Below are 16,725 nucleotides of genomic sequence, written 5' to 3' on the forward strand. Positions count from 1 at the left end.
AATCATCAGGGGGTCTGACAACCAGGATTTATTCTTTAACTACAGCAAAATCAGTATGTTTGGCGATATAACTCACGGATTATAAACTTTGGGGGTAGAGGGCACCAAAAGCAAGACTGCATGACACTCACTTCTTCAGTCCTTGTTGTTTGAGGGCAGGGAGTGCCAGTATCCGTTGTGGAGAGCTGCAGGCAGCCTGACACACTAGCAAAGCCCTGCACTGCAGCGTGGGTGCTAGGTGAGAGAGTATAGGTGCTCTTGCGTACTCGCCCTTCTTCTCCCTACACACATTGTGGTGGGGGTTCGCTAGCAAGGTGTTTTGTGATTCTTAAGACTTTTTGTGAGATTAAGAGTATTGGTACTTTAACTGCCCGTAGAAAAATTAAAACACACAATCAAGTAGTTGAAGTTGTGAGTTTTAGCCCACATTTAAAAATGGGAGGAAAATGCTTTGCCCATGAGGGTTTTTAAAGCAGTTATAATGAACACTGTGCCTGATTCATCCTTCACAAGGGAGAACTAAGGAAGGCAAGAGGAAATGTCTCCAGGCAGACGTCCCTCAGGGCAGGGATTTCTATCTCATTTTTCTTCTATGGAAAGAAGCTTACAAGGACTGGCCTAAAGACTGCGTTTGTTGCCCGAGCCCACCAGGTGTTTGCAATCCATTTGTAATTCTGGAAGCCACCTGGAGGCCAGGCATATCTAGCTGGATGCCTCTGCAACAGCTTTCAAGATATGAGAACAACTGTTCCTATAGTAGCAGGCTGGTGTACAAGGACTGCAGCACTGGGTCTGCTCTAGCTCGTGACTGCCACAGGAGCATCTGTAACACGAAGGCTGTGAAAGTATCAGGCTGCTGGCTGAGTGTGTAAGGGATGCCAAATAACCCAAGGCTGCGCTACAGAGGCAGCAGGAGCTCTGTGGAGCCTCATGGGAACATGAGGTGAGTAATCACAGCTGCAATTCATTTCAAAGAGACAAATAAGCTCTTCTAGAGAAACCTGGGACACTTCTGCTGAGAGGGCAGATCACATTTTTTTTTTATTTTTTTTTTTTTTGGTGGGAGAAAGGTTACTTTTAGGTTCAGGTGAAGGAATTCAATGGGCAAGCTTTCCACATTCCTCTAAGGCATTTTCATCACAATTGCAGAGATAGGGAGTGCCTTGCAGGGACATAAAGGAAGTCAGCATTAAGGCCTGGAACTGACCGAGCAGCCTTCCTGACCCCCGGCCTCAGTGCTGTGCTTCGGCCATGAGGCTCCTTCCTCTCTTTCTGCTGACCCTTCGTTATACCCTTCACTCTGTCCAAGTTGAAAAGCCGACTACTTGGCAGCTGAGAACTTAACTCTTCCTCTCACCCCTGTACCATAGCAGCTTTTCAAGCAGAATCTGCACAAGAGACATTTTGTCTGTCCCGTGCCCTCCGAGGAGCCGAGCAGCTCTGTGCTGGGCCCCTGGCCAAAGCGCCCAGAGGTGGCCACAGCCGCGGTGTTACACCTGCACCGTAGGTGCAGCGCTGCTAGCACGCTGCCAGAGTGCAGCAACGCAAAATGGTGACAAAGCAGCCAAGGCTTCCCCACGTGCAAACGGCTGTTATTGTTTGCTGTCGGTCCTTCGACCTAACGCTGTGGCGCGGCGGCTGGTGCCGGGGAGAAGCCGCGGGGCCGGGCCCCCACCTGCAAGCGGCCGTTAGGAACCCGACAGAACACGCAGGTGTCGCTCGTTCCAGCGGCTTTCCCCGCGGCATGCTGGCGGGGCCCCGGCGCCGACCCCGCTCTGCCGGCCGCGCTCCGCCGGGCCGGAAGTGGGCGCGCAGGGGAGGGTGGGGGGCGCGCGGGCGCATGCGCAGGAGCTGTCGCCCGGCCGCGCCCCGCCCCCGCCGCGGTGGGGGTCTGGCGCGCTCCCTGCGCGCGGCGCGAGGCCGGGCCCGGGCGGCCGGTAGCGCCGGGGGGTGTGTGTGGGGGTGTGTGTGACTGGGGGGGGAGGGCGGTGCGGGCGCGCGCGCGGAGGGGGCCGGGGGCGGAGGGGGGCGCGGGGAGGGACGGACGGACGGACGGACGGACGGACGGGGTGAGAGGATGTGAAGATGGCGGAGCTGCAGATGCTGCTGGAGGAGGAGATCCCGGGGGGGCGCCGGGCCCTGTTCGACAGCTACACGAACCTGGAGCGGGTGGCCGAGTACTGCGAGACCAACTACATCCAGGTGCGGCGGGCGGGGCGGGGCGCGCAGCCGAGCGGCCGCTGTTCCCGCCTAACGGTCGCCGGCCCCGGCTGAGGCGGCGCTGAGGCGGCCCCGGCGGCGGGTCGCGTCCTCCGCCGCCCGTGGCTGTGGGGCTGCCCGAGGCGGGCGAGCGGGTGAGGGGAGCGGGGTCGCGCCACCCCCGTCCCTGTGGCGGTGGGAGGGTGACGGGCGGGTGGCACCCGCTGCTGCGGGCGGGGGAGGAGGGAGCGCCTGGTTCACCTCAGGCGTGAGCTGCCCCGGCGTGACGAGGCGTTTAAACGTGTAATTGATTTCTAAATTAAATCCCTTCCACTTTGCGAGCGTGCTGAATATTTATTTCGGTTGTGTCGTTATCGCTTCCCTTTCGTCCCTTTCCTACCTTCTGCTCTCCTTTGCTGGCGGCACTGAGGCGATACGGTAAACCGAGGAGGTACCAGGCTCTTGTAAATACGGTATTTGCGCTTGTTAATTTGGAGCGCAATGGCATATTTTTTAATTGGGATGTGCCTGGCAGTTTATGTTTCCATTCCCAGGCATGGGTTGCGGTATTTCACAGGAAGGGCAGCTGCCAAGCGGTAGGTGTAGGCTGAAGGCATGGTGTAGTAGAGGTGGTAGGGAACTGGGGAGAAAAATCAAGCTCAAGTTGCTACCGCAGCGTGTGATCTTTGGGGTGACCGCTCTGAAGCTAGGCTGGTGTTAGGACTTCGGTTTTTTTCCTTTCTTTATCTCTTTGCTAGGAAAGGAAGCAAAATATTGTCAGTTTACTTTAATAGGGATTGTAGGGCCAAATGAAAGAGTTTTCCTCAAAACAAACAAAAAATCGACCAGCTAAGAAGGGTCTGAGTGTGTAGGAAGGAAAGCAGGGGGACATGCGTTTGCGCTGTCAGTGTTGAGAGAAGTACAGAGGGTCCCAGTTTTGTTTTTGCTTTCAGTCGCCTAAGCAGAGAGTGCTTCTGTGTTTGCAGAGGGCAAGGAGGAATGAGATCTATGGCGAGATCATTCTGTCAGTGAAAATGGGAGGGAATGACAGAGAATACTTAAAATGTCACTGTAAAAAAGCTCTGACTGTTTCTTTTGAATTGTTGAACGACCAGCTGTCCTTTAGAGAGAAGACTGCGTATTTTGGGTCATTTACAAAACATGTCTGTTACAGTGAAATATAGATGTATTTTATTATGTAATAACTTTTTCTACGTTGAATTAGTGTGATTTTAGTTCTTTAAGGGAAATATGTTGAAATATTTTCCTTCAGTCACAACCTGAGGTACATGTTTTTAAATTTATGTTTTTTTGAAAACTGGGAAACTGATTTTTCTGGAATAGGGGAGAGGAGTCTTGGAAGGCACAACCGGATAGGAAGAAGTGGATGTAGTTCGGTTATTTTTGTTGTTCTTTCTCTGACCTTTTTTTGTATTCTTTGTATAAACCCAAATTTATAAAATCTGTATGGAACAGCTCTGCTTTTATTGTTTTAATAAAAGCTACAGAGGAGGACTCCATGCTGCTTTGTACAAACAGAGAATGAAAAAAGATGCTTATTGCCTCAGACAGCGTACAGTCCTTAAGGACAACCTGAGATAATGGGAGATGGATACAGACAGATGGTGAGTGAAGGAAAAGAATGAGACACTCTTGGTCAGCCTGATGGATTCTGTCCACCACACAGCAGTGCCCCCCAACTGTTGGCAATTTATCCAAGCATTGTGACAACAGAGAGCTTTAAGGGGGAGGTGAGAATGAAGGAATGAAATTGTGTTGTGAGTGTTCACTCTGAGGTGCAGTATGGGTCACAGTGTGAACATACTTAAATTTTAAACAAGTGGGGAATGGAGGCCATCAGTCAGGCTCTGGCCTTTGGAATTGGCTGACAGGCGGTAGAGTGAGATTATTGTAGAGAAGAGGTCCAGTGTAAGGGTATTCTGGGTTTAGTGATGTGAGTGTCCCAGTAATGAATCTGCCAGTGAACCTGCCCCACCTTCATGTTGCCAGAGCTACATATATTCCTGCACAGGATCTGTATGCAAAGCTAATATTTAATTGTCTGCAAGACTGGGAATAGGTGTATGGATATGTGTTGCTTAGGTGGATATTGGTGATTTTGTTTCTAATAATTATTATTCTAGTTCTGTTATCTCCAATTAAGTCTAAATTATGTTCAAAATAGTAGCCTTGGATTTTGTGGCAAAGATGGCTTGTGATTGCTTGGAAGCATGTGGAAGAGTAATTGTCCAGAAAGTCATGTAGTGTAGGTGGCCTAATTCTGCTGTCATCCTTTAGTGTTTCATTGGTGGACATAAGGTTTTGCTGTGGGTATTCTTGAGATTTCCTAGAGGAGGCTTAGAATGTGACTGAGATCTGAGCTTGATCTGCAGGATGATAGGCAGTGTGGTGATGGGGGAATGCATTACATTGCCCTGTATTTGTCAGTAGATAAGCCACTCGCTTTTTGTGGCAGTTGGTGCTTTGAGTTTTTATTCTGAAGTACAAAAATTGTTGCAAACGATAGCATAGGCACAGGCCAGTTTAACAGAGAATTTGAAGTTTAGTGCTAAGGTGAATGTGTTTTTTCTTTCCCCCTGTTGGCAACATCATAGCAACTTAAAAATAATCAAATGTAATCTCTTACATGTGGAAATTGCTAGTTCACAGTAGTAAGAGCTGTGGCAATTGTAACTCATTTGACTTCTGATTGTGAAATAAAAAATCCATTCTTTAAAATTTCGGCAGTGTTTATTCGAATTATGATTGATGCTTAGCTCAATTACTTTAGCAACAGGGAATGTTACATAAATTGTTATCCTTCCCTTGAGGCTGTGATACAATAGCGTATCAGAGTACATCAGCTTAAAATTTTGCGGAACATAATAGGAAATACAGAAAATATGTAATAAATGGACCTGCAGCAAAGAAGAAAGGCTGCTGTTTGGGTAATTTAAAAAAAATCATTTTTTGTCACCAGTTGTTCTTTATAAATTTTCCCACTGGGTAAATTGGTCTCCCTCTAGCCAATGAGTTACCTAGTAAGGCGATCTATTTTTCGAGAGATACTGCTCTCTTAAATAAAAAAATAAATAGATGGAAGAAAAATTTCAAGTATGATTTCAACTTGCATACTGCAGCAGTTTCATAACTTTTCTGTGATTATGATTCTACTTTAAATAATAATCCAGTTTTAAGCATAAATGCATAAATTGCTTACTTTAATCTGCTTGTGTTGCTACAGAAATCAAATAACTTTTCTTGCCAAAAAGGCCTTATTCTTCTAATAACTTGGAAAAATCATACAGTTGCTTCTATTTTATACTTCTTGAAGAGAAGGGGTAGATGGGCATTTTTATTTAGGAGGATGTTTTTGTGGTATCTGACACAGTGTCAACCACAGGTTAAATTACTGTCTGTTCAATGCTTTGTGTACTAGGGCAGTGTCCTCTGTTAGAAAGTTCAGTCTAAACTGTGAACAGGGTAATTCTATAAAATTTGATTGTCTGATATGCTTGATATTATAAAAAATACATTTGAAGTCTGCATTGATTTATCTTTGTATTTCATAAAAAGCAGAGCATAGTTATACTGGACAATGTGCTGTGTTTACCAGATTTTCATATTTCCGTATTATTTTTGTTCAGGAGTATACTAAAGAAAATTTCTACTTATGATGGTGCAAGTAACAAGATCAAGCAATTGTGCAATTCGCACATCTTGTTACTGGTATACTAACATAAATTCCAACATTATCTTGTCCTGTCCGGTTTCTTTGAGCTTGTCCTGCATAAGCCTATTCTGGAATAATCTTGTGTTTGTTTCTCATGATCATTGCTCTTTTAAAAAATGAGCTTTTCATTTTGTGCAGTGCATGGAGCTTTCTAGAATAACTGAATGCTCATGTCTGTTAACTTTTTGTTGAAAGAGTCTGAAAAAATTACCAGGTGCAGGCGTTTCAGCCAGTAAGTGTGTAGCAGGAACAGATTTGGGCTGGGGCTAGTCCCACCGCCAAAGTTAGCATGCAGAATTGAGTGAAAAGCCAAGCCTCTGTGCCCTGCTTAGCTTTCAGAAGACGTGGGATTTCTGTGTGCTGAATTGTCCAGATTCTTCTAAAAGGCTTTATATTTCTTACTTTTTCAAGATTATTATGCTTTACTTGTCAGTAGAGACTGAAAAGGAAGAGTGAGCTTCTGATTTTCCTCTCTTTGCAGTCTTCAGGTTGCCATGACTGTGTTGTGTTTTATATACAGAAACAGCCTACTGGTGTTTGTGAGGGGAAGGATGGGAAGGGGATTTTTATTCCTGTTCTTTATATTCCACCCTTGTGGTTATTAAAAGTACCTGCTTTCAACTCCTGCAGATAGTTTTATTTAAATGAAGGTGAAAACTATGTGTTTCTCAGTGATTTTACTACAGCCCATAGACTGGTGAGTTTCATACGTGTTTTCCATGCATCTGTTAATTTTACTTAGACTTTTTAAGCAAAACAAAGTAGGTGTACATTTGGAAGCATCTTCAGGTAGGTTTAACAAGAGAATAACGCATCTCTTAGCATACTAGTTGTAAATTACATAAATGTTTGTCCTTTACATGTGGTAACTTAGTGGTTACAGCTTTAGTAATGTAATGTGAAATTCCTGTGGAGTTGCCTGTAATGACCAGTACCAGTATATAACTTGTGTAAGTGCATAGGGTATTGCAGGTATTATGTTTTATAACCAAGTTCAAGAAAGAGCTCTATTCTCTTGATGAATATGTGTATCACCTGAACAAAGGCAGCTGAGTTAGGTTTGTAAAACTTATTTAACCATCAGAAATGTGAATATCAGAGGAAAGTTGTTCTCAGCCCTTCTGTCTCATTCCAGAACTTCAGGAAGATGCTGACAAGCTGAAACCATTTATAAATACTAGGAAACTATTAAAACAGCATTAATGGATATATGGAAGATATGCTGTAGTATCTTACTCCTGAGTGCAACAAATGAATACATAGGTGTATCTGGCCCACTAGGCTATGGTAGGACTTCTTAAAAACCATGTGAGATTTAAAAATTGAAGTATTATGCTGTGGTGAGTTAACCTTGACTGTCTGCCAGCTGCCCACCATGCTGCTCTCTCACTCTATCCTCAGCAGGGTAACGTGAGAAAGTAAGGAAAAAAAAAGAAGCTTGTGGGTTGAGATGAGGACAGGGAGATGTTCACCAGTTACCACTGTGGTCAAAACAGACTTGACTTTGGGAATACTGATTTCATTTATTGCCAATTAGAAATAGAGTAGGATAGTGAGAAGCAAAACCAAAACTAAAACCACCTTCCTCCCACCCCTCCCTTCTTCCCAGGCTCAACTTCACTCCTTCATTCCCAACTTTTCTACCTCCTCCTCCTGAGCAGCACATGGGGAGGGGGAACTGGGGTTGTGATCAGTTCTGGGGTTGTGATCAGTTAGTAACGCTTTGTCTCTGCTGCTCATGCCTCCTCACATGCTTCCCCTGCTTTAGTGTGGGTCATTCCCTTGGGATACAGTCCTTCACGAAGTGCTCCAACACGGGTCCTTCCCACAAGCTACAGTTCTTCAAGAACTGCTGCAGTGTGGGTCCTTCCTAATGGGGTACAGTCACGCAGGAGCAGATTGGTCCAGCGTGGGTCTTCCACAGGCTGCAGTTCTTGCTGGAAAACCTGCTCCTGCATGGACCTCTGTCCCTAGGCTGCAGCTCTTGCCTGGAGCCTGCTCCGATGTGGGCTCTCCATGCGCTGCAGCAGCTTCTTTCAGAGCATATCCACCTGCTGCAGCATGGGGTCCTCCGTGGGGTGCAGGTGGGTGTCTGCTCCACCATGGTCGTCCTCCATGGGCTGCAGGTGGACCGCCTGCCTCACCATGGGCTTCTCTGTGGGCATCTCTGCCCTGTGCCTCCTTCCCTTCCTCCTCCTCTGACCTTGGTGTCTGCAGGGTTGTTTCTCTCACAGTTTTCTCGCTTCTCTCTCACAACTGCTTTATAGTATTTTTTACCCTTTCTTAAGTACGTTATCACAGAGGCACCACTGGCATTGCTGACTGGCTCAGCTTTGTGCAGTGCTGGGTCTGTTTTGGAGCTGGCTTAAAACTGGCTCTGTCTGACCTCTTCTCACAGGGGACACCCCTGCAGCCACCTCCCTACCAAAACCCTGCCACATAAACACAGTATGTATGCTCGAGGGGTATTTCTTCAGTACACTCCATTTGCATTAACCTTCACTCGTGTTTGTCCTTATCGCTAAATCCCAACAATTAAGGGGAAACTAAGCTTAGCAATTAAGAAGACTATGCAGCCATAAAAAGTGATGCACATTCGAAAAGTGATGCTTTCTGCTGATTTGAGGCAGCTGGCTAAGTGAAAGTCTTATTACTTTCTTCAGTGTCTTACCTCTGATGCTGCCTCACGATCAGCCTGCAACCAGTTTCACAATCCTTTTTTCTCCCATGTTCCCTTTAAGGCAGAAAGTATAAGTATCTGAATGGTGGACTCTACTGGTTCCCTTATAGCAGCACCAATAATATGAGTGATCTTTTTTGGATTCTTTATTTTTTCTTTTCCTTCTTCCCTTTTACTTACTGTATCTCCAAGTGCCTAAGATTTAAGGACCTGATAATTTAAAGCAGGGGTATTCAAACTTTTTAAACAGGGGGCCGGTGCGCAGATGAAGTGGCAGGCAGTCATCTGCGGCTGCTTGGTTTCCCCCCCCAACCCCCCGAGGCCGGGGGGGGGGGGGGGGCGGGGCGGGGCGGTTCTGTAAATACCGGGGGCCGGATTGAGGACCCTGGGGGGCTGTATCCGGCCTGTGGGCCATAGTTTGAGGACCCCTGATTTAAAGGAAGGTTGGCCGAATACTGTTGCTGGAAGCAGAGAGTTAGATAGCCTCTCTTGCATTATTGGGATATAAAAAAAGAAAAATCTTCTGAAGTAACACCAAATGTTTTCAATATTTATGACAAAATTAGGAAAAAAAAAGTGCTTCAAGTACATTGTTTGTGTCTTCTGAAATAAAATTCCATGACAGTAGTTTAGTCACAATACATGCTCATTGGAGTTGTAACTATATTAAAAGGTTGCACAAATTGTTATTGCACATCTCTCTATTCAAGGTTTACAGTGAGCTGCTTGTTAGGTTGGTAAGTTTAGTGAAAATAATCTAGGTATAGGACCATCTTGTCTGTTTCCTTTTAAGTAAGTCAATGTAGCTGGCAAAGTTGGTGAAGTATTTATCATTCAACCAATTTACTTTTCCCTTCCATTAACTGTGCTGTGTTTTGCCAGGAAAGCTAATTTAATACATTTAATAGTGTCACAAGTTCAACCTGGAGTTCAGGAAGAGTAGGATTGAGTCTCTATTGAGCGAATGTGGAAATAGCACGAGCCATTCTATTAGTGGTAATGAGAGCTGCTGGTGGTAATGCTTTATGTATAGGTGTGAAAGTAAAATTTGTAAATATGCAGGTTGCTAATATAAAGTAGGTGTTGTAACCCTGAATGTTAGTTACAAGTGGCATTCTAGTTGTTCCCTTCTGTAGTTTATTTTCAGATTGTGGTTATTGAATAATATTGATCCAGAATTGTAATTCAGAGTAGCAAGCTTCTGCATCCTACAGTTAATAAGCTCTCTACAATTTATTGTCTGTTGCTCATGTTTTACTTACGTTTGCAGTCATTAATCTTTGTGGCTTAGTGCTGTAGGTTTTAAGGCAGGAAGTGGTGTACCGCCGTGGTGCACCATGTAAGACAAGAGCCAGTCAGTGCTATAAGCAAATGAAACCTTACCCTGTTGTGTTCAGCAGAATGTTTTATTGAACAAAGCATTGATTTAAGTGCCGTTTTTTGCAGCAAATTTCCAGTAGAGTCTCTGCCCTAGAGTCTGCTGGCCCTTTTTTCTTGGATTTTTCAAATACTATGTCTCCACACTTAATTGTGCACTCTTGCTTAGTAACCTATGCTCTGTAAATTTTGTTGAATACCTATAGCTGGAACTTTACTTGTTGGGCTACTCTATGAAGCAAAATTGCATGTCAGCAGATCAAACGTAATCACAGCCCACTGAATTTAGGTGCATTTCCTCTTTTCAGGGTTCTCACAGGTTAGGTTGGCAAGTTTTTCTGGAACTGAATGAACTGGTACGTTCTTGCAAATGAGTTGTGCCTATTTCAGTGAGAAATCTTAATTTTCTGGTTCCCCGGTGCAACGATCAAGTTGCTCCGTCTAATTTATAGTGATGTGCTCTGAACTATGGACTCTATACACAAGCTATTCACTTTTCCTATAGCTTATTTCCCAGTAGATGTCATTGTAATATCTATTCTTAATGGTCTTTCAGTTTGAAATGTAAGTGCTTGTTTCATTATTATTGGCTTAGTGTTACCACAGTGAAGTTGTTTTATGCTCAGTGAATTGCAGAATGAGGAACAAAAATTACTTGGTTTGGGGTTTTGGTAGCCTGTATGTGTTGGTCATACACAGAGCTGAATCTAGTTTTGAGCTGAACTAATAAATTTAGTATTTTTTCTTAAAGTTAAAAACTTTTCTAGATAAATATGAATGTTTTACTAGGGTATTTGTAACTTTGTTATGAATTTACAGCTTTAATATATATGAACTCTGTCAAAGTCCTTGGGAATAACTTTGGGGTCTAATATCTATTTTTGAGCTGGCTGCTGTTTTGTCAAATTTGATTTATACTATAGGTCATATCAGGTTTTTAAATCTATGCTCTCAGAAGATTAGATAGTGGCTATTAAAATGCGATTTCAAATGATATTATTAACAGATTTTGGGGAAGCCTGAGATGCTTTTGTTTGAAGATGCTTATTTCAACCTGCATGCCGTCATTATCAACATGATTTTAGTTCTTTTCAATTTTCAAATTGACATTTAAACGAACAAATAGATGAGCTTCAGATGAACTCTTTCCTATATTGTGAACTACTGTTCTTTTATTTTTGTATGACTCGTATTATGAATTCTGTTGAAAATAAATGATAAAACAAGGTGATCATCCTGATTTTTTGATGTTTTATGGGAAAATTAATAGGAGGTTGATAAACATTGTTAGATATGAAATTCTGTTATTTTTTGGTGAATCTTTTTGGTAAAGTATTAGGGTAAACCTTTCAAGAATGTCTGAGGTTTTGTTTTTTACTGTTAAATAAGTTCACTGGGTTTAAGGAAGATGAAAGAAGTGGTTTAAATTTGAATTTTTGTATCGTAGCTAGGTAGAACAAAAATTAGTAATTTGTCCTTTTGGGTGGCTTATTGAGAGGAAGGTTTAAAAAACCTATTTACTTGCTTGCTGGTGTTAAATGTGAAGTTTCACTGATGGACTGAGGGTTTCAAAAGACTGTCCCAGTCTTTCCAGCAGTGGAGGGCAGGTAGCAATTTTCTCTTTGTCCAGTGCATTACCAGCTGGGTGACTGGCAGTGGCTCTAAATTTTGTGCTGGGTGGAGAAATGCTAAGAGACATTCAGACTGAGGTTATGAAGGCCTGCCCCCTAACAGGCTTGTCCAGTGTTGAAATGTTGGGGCTGAATGGGCTGCCTGCTGGATCATCCTGAAAATGTGTGTTTTGTAGATTTGAAAACTTGCATTTAAAATTGCTAAGTGCGTAAATGCTTCCTGTTACCCGCCTAGAAACCTTTGGAATGTAAGGTGGCTGAAATTAAGGCAGTGCCTGTCTAAAGCTGCAGATACTAGGCTTTGCTGCTGTTCAGGGGCAATATTTCTGAGCTGATCTAACATCTTTCTGCTTCTAGTTCTGACTGTGCCCTTGTCCTGGGTCTCATCCTTATCTGATCATTTGTGAGCCCATTCAGTTAGCTAAACCAACAGAAAACTAACTAGAACAAGAAAAGCATTGTTGCTTTGCCCAGTGGTGGTGGGAGTGTGAAGCGAGGGAGGAGGAGGGTAATGGAGTAGGGAAGGAGTGGGACCATCTCTGCTGAGGATAGTGTGTTGATAGTTTGACGTGTTTTAAGCTAAGAGACTAATTCTTCAAGGTATCAGACATCAAACTTGGTTATCTCAAGCTTTGTGCAGCAGTGGTGCTGCTCTTTGGGCCTGAAGGTTTGTAGTGAAAATGTCAGGTGTTGTTTCTGCCCCTGCCCAGGGAAAACTGTGCAGCAAGGGCTGCTGACACTTGTTAAGCATGGAAGGGTCATGACAGATAACCTTTAGGTAATGTGTGACTTGAAAGCAGAATTAGTGCTTATCTTTGTGTGTAGTCTGTCTCATAGAACAGTCAAAGTCTATTCTTAGCAGAGAGGGATATATAAACAGAGATGAAATAATATTTTTGAGTCTGTTCTCTTTTCAAAGAGAAAATTTTAGTCTGTTTCACAAACAAAATATATAAAGCTGTTTATTAGTGAGTAGTAAGAATTCAAAGCACGCTAATTTGTCTTGATTTGCTTTAATTATAATTAAAAAGTATGTTTACTGAATCTACAGCAAAAAATCTGAAAATTATTTTGAAGTGTGTCCTTTTAAACTGTAAGTTTGAGAGGTGTTGGATATTGCAAAGTTTGTATTTCCCTGTAATTTTTTAACTAGGTGGCAAGTTTGTAAGTTGGCATGAGAAGTGGAGCTTGTTTGTAGCTTTATACAGAAGGCAGAATGCTTGCTGCAGATTGCAGAAGTTTGTTGTCTCCCTAGTATTTTAATGGGTAAGAAACATGTCTGCTGCAACTTGTGGGGAGTGAAAATATATTAAATATTCCAAATTAAATGGCTGTCTTGATTCAGTTAACATACAATTATTTGTTTGCCTGGCAGGTGTGTGTGGGGGGACAAGCACAAAGTATTTAGCTAAAAGGAGAAAAACCCCTCTTATATAATAGAATTCTAAAGATACCATGCCATTATGGAAGGTTTACAGTAATTTTCACTATTTATAAATATATCGAGAAGGAGTAATAGTAAAAACAAAAGCCAGGCTCTTATCCCCACGCTGCTGACAGCAAAGTAGGAGGCTGAGGTGGATGACAGATGTCAGAAAAATTGAATAATGCCCGTATGAGCAGAACCTTGAAAAGGGGCTGTTACTTTTGACAAAAGAATAATAAATTATAAGAATATGCTAGTAATGTTGTGAAGAGTATGAGCTATGTACACTGGCTTTCCAGTTTTCTTGGGTAAAGTACAGGGATACTAAATATAATTTGATAGGTAATGCTATTTAACATAATCTGTGGAATTATTGCTATGAGGTAAGGCTTGGGATTTAATGTTCTTCTGAGAGGCTAGACATTTTAAATAATTAATGAGAATATAAGCAGTTTTATCATTTTTGTATGTTTTTGCCTTGCATGTATTCTGAATTTGCCTGTGATGGATGAAGAGGTTTGTATTGTCCACTGTAATCCATTTCACTGGAATATTTGGGATATTGCTTCTATTTAATGTTATATTTTTTGTATCCTGTATCCTTTGAAATCTTACTGTACAAACTGTGTTGGTTTGGCCTTCTAAGGAAAGGGAACTAATGTGTCCAGTTGCTCATGTTTGTTAAGTAAGATTAGATAAATTTCATTTGTGGAAATATATATGTGAGTGCTGAAATGGTGCTAGTGAAATTAATTGGTTTTTTGCCCATGGCTAATAACTAGAGAACTTCTCAGTTTTCTCACTTTATTCAGCTGGTGTGATCTCAGAAATTATCTTCAAAGATTTAGGCCTGTTTGTTTTCTTGACCTTGGGGATCTGATGCCCGTGGGGTGAGGCTCAGAATGATGGAGCATGCAGAAGCCTCAAGGAGCAAGCTCTGGGTGAGAGAGTAGTGTGTAGTGAGCCTAAACTAGTGAGGATGTAGTTTTTGCAGCCTTTGTCAGGTTCTCAGTGCACTGTCGTAAGAGCAGCCCTTTCCTAAAAGAAAGAGAAGATTCTTTCTGACTATGTGTTCATCTGTATAAGTCAATCAGTTTGGGTAATAGAAGATAAAAAGTTCTCTGTTACAGTTGTCTGGTGGTGATAATAGTTTAAACAGTCTCCAAATTGAGGACACTTCTATAACCACTTGATGTGACGAGATAATAGAGCTATTGTAAATCATTACCATGTTGTGATCTGCTTAAAACTGAAACTTTAGATTTTTAAAAATACATATGCTGTTTTTACATTTATTTTGGTAAATGTTCTTACATGTAATACAAATAGGATAGGGTGAATCCAGTTTTGATGACTGGAGCAAGGAGGGATAAAAGTCATAATTTTTGTTTTTCTCATTTGTACATAAGTCTATAATAATACATACCAAATGCAGAGATCCTTGAAAACAAAAATTTTCACTGTTATAAGCCTGTTGTAAACATTTGTAGCATATTAGATCTGAAGTTTGGTTTGAGGGTTCTGCAGAGTTACGACTTGGGTACAACTTAAATTCCCCTTCTAATAAAGGGGACCAAAAATGCATTTTTAAACAATTTTTTTTTTTAGGGAGAGAAATGATAGTCGTGATATTTTTTGGACTGATTTGACCTTAGTTTTCAGGCCTCTTGGTATTACTCCATGGTAAATTGTGTATTCAATGAAACTCTCAGGGCAGCTCTGAAAGGCCAAAATTCTGAAAGTGACATTGTTTAGTTGCTGTTGGAGATGGCCATGTTGAGCTGTAGAGATTGAAATACTAGTAGTAATCAGGTTTTTTTCCAGTTTATATGTATTGTGTTAGTTTGTCAAACTGCTTTTTTTTTTTTTTTTTTTTGTGGGTTAAACAAATATATGTCATTCTTTTCACTACATGCCTCTGCGCAAACCAAATCAGAACTGGAGCAGTCAGCTGCTTCTGCCTAATTCTTTTGGTTTTAAGTAACACAGCTTTTATGTGATTACTTTTCATCTCTAGGTCTTATGCTTTACAAATCAGGGTAAATACTGCTTTTGTTTACAAACTGAGTGGAAGGAACTTTTTTTCAACTACCTTTTGGTCTGGATTTCATATGCACTTAAGGCTGTGTTTGAACACAGTCCTTAAAGAATTGTTTGCACATGTTTCTTCTGCAAATGTAGCGGAGGAAACGGTGTATTTCCTGTGTTATAGGGACAAACTGTCGAGTAAGATGACTGGACGATGGTGTGTCTCACCTAGTATCATCTAGAGAGCTAATTCCTGTGTCTGGGAAGGTGGAGGATTAGAGCTTATGCAGTTGGCAGGGCATTCTGCATAATGGAGGAGAGAATGGCTTATGTAAAAAGCAGCTTGAAAATTCCTGCTTTCTCTGTGCCTCTCTGTCTTAAAGCCTCTCTGTCATTCATATTGTGAAAGTCTTCTTTCCAGGATAGTTTTATTTATCACCATAGCTAGATAGGTAGGGAGGTGACATAACTTAAACATGTCTTGTCAAATGAAAAGGTCATTTGTGCAGCATTTCAAATCATTAGGGTATAGAGAAAAGACCTTTTTTTTCTGATGGTAGTAGAACTTGCTGAATATACAGTTGTAAAAATCTGTTAGGCAACTTGAGAACAAATTAATTCACATTAAAAAAAAAGAATGTGAGGCAAGAGAACCTTCTGTAACATAGAAAATTCATTCATCATTTGAAATGTTCTTATTTTGTTGCATTACTCTAATGTTTCTATTCTTGTGACAGCTAAGAGCTCAGAATTGTCAGAAAAAGAATGTTGTTGAAATTGGGTGAATAAGCACAGTTTGAGACTCATAATTATGAGAGTGTCATAATTATGGTGAATGTAAACACAAAGGTTTCATATCTTCATGTTACAAGATATTCATATCTTGTAATGCAGCACAAAACTGCTGTGAGAGGAATCTTGTGTTCTTTCACAAGTTTGCAGTGTCACTTTATATTTTTATCCTATAATCTTTCATTTGTGTAACACGGTTACACTAAGCATAATGATGTGAGTAGTCACTACATTTCAATATAGCGCTTATAGATACGCCTGTAAGTTGCAGGCACACTGTTAGTGCAGTTTGAGTAAGCTGGCTTCAAGACCGCATGTAATACTTGCGTCCTTAGTGATGTATTTAATGGCTGAGAGCTCTTGCCGTTGTGAGAGTTACCAGAATGTGTAAAACTGTCTGGTGTTCCTGCTGTAGTTGGGCCTGATGAAGTTTGGCCTATATGGCAAACAGCATAATAATTCTTGACTGCAAGATTAAAGTTACTCTTTTACTGAAATATTCATGATATAGTTTAGATTGTATAGCACGAAGGAAGTGGTTTCCCTGTTTGAGACAACCATATATGACTTTGAAGATTGTGTGCCAAAATTTAATTTTAAGACTAATACTATTTTATCTGAAAGAGTTTATTAGTCAGAATTTTGTTAGGTGAAGACAATAATGGATTGATTTACTTTATGAAAGTTCTGAGTTTAAGTTTTATGGACTATGGATGTGGCTGTTGTTAGGGGGGAAATAGCAGCACATTTATAGCTTCTGCCAAGATGTCTGTGACAGATTGGTGTCTTGTCTGTCCAGTATGAATTTTTACCGCTCTATAAATATCGATTGGAGAAAAAAAAAATGGTGTTCCATGGC

At 41.7% G+C, this 16,725-nt stretch overlaps 1 protein-coding gene across 18 annotated transcripts in view; it reads left to right on the forward strand.

The window, feature by feature from the left end:
• The first annotated feature begins 2,027 nt into the window (after nucleotides 1-2,027).
• ABI2 (abl interactor 2) overlaps nucleotides 2,028-16,725 on the forward strand; it is a 71,737-nt gene continuing 57,039 nt past the window's right edge. For all 18 annotated transcript variants that reach the window (XM_037398774.1, XM_037398777.1, XM_037398780.1 and 15 more), the window contains exon 1: nucleotides 2,028-2,202. In XM_037398774.1, the coding sequence (XP_037254671.1) occupies nucleotides 2,086-2,202 (117 nt within the window). In that variant the 5' untranslated portion in view covers nucleotides 2,028-2,085. The remainder of the gene's footprint in view (nucleotides 2,203-16,725) is intronic.

This window comes from Falco rusticolus, chromosome 8, assembly GCF_015220075.1.
Source record: "Falco rusticolus isolate bFalRus1 chromosome 8, bFalRus1.pri, whole genome shotgun sequence".
Lineage (NCBI taxonomy): Eukaryota > Metazoa > Chordata > Aves > Falconiformes > Falconidae > Falco > Falco rusticolus.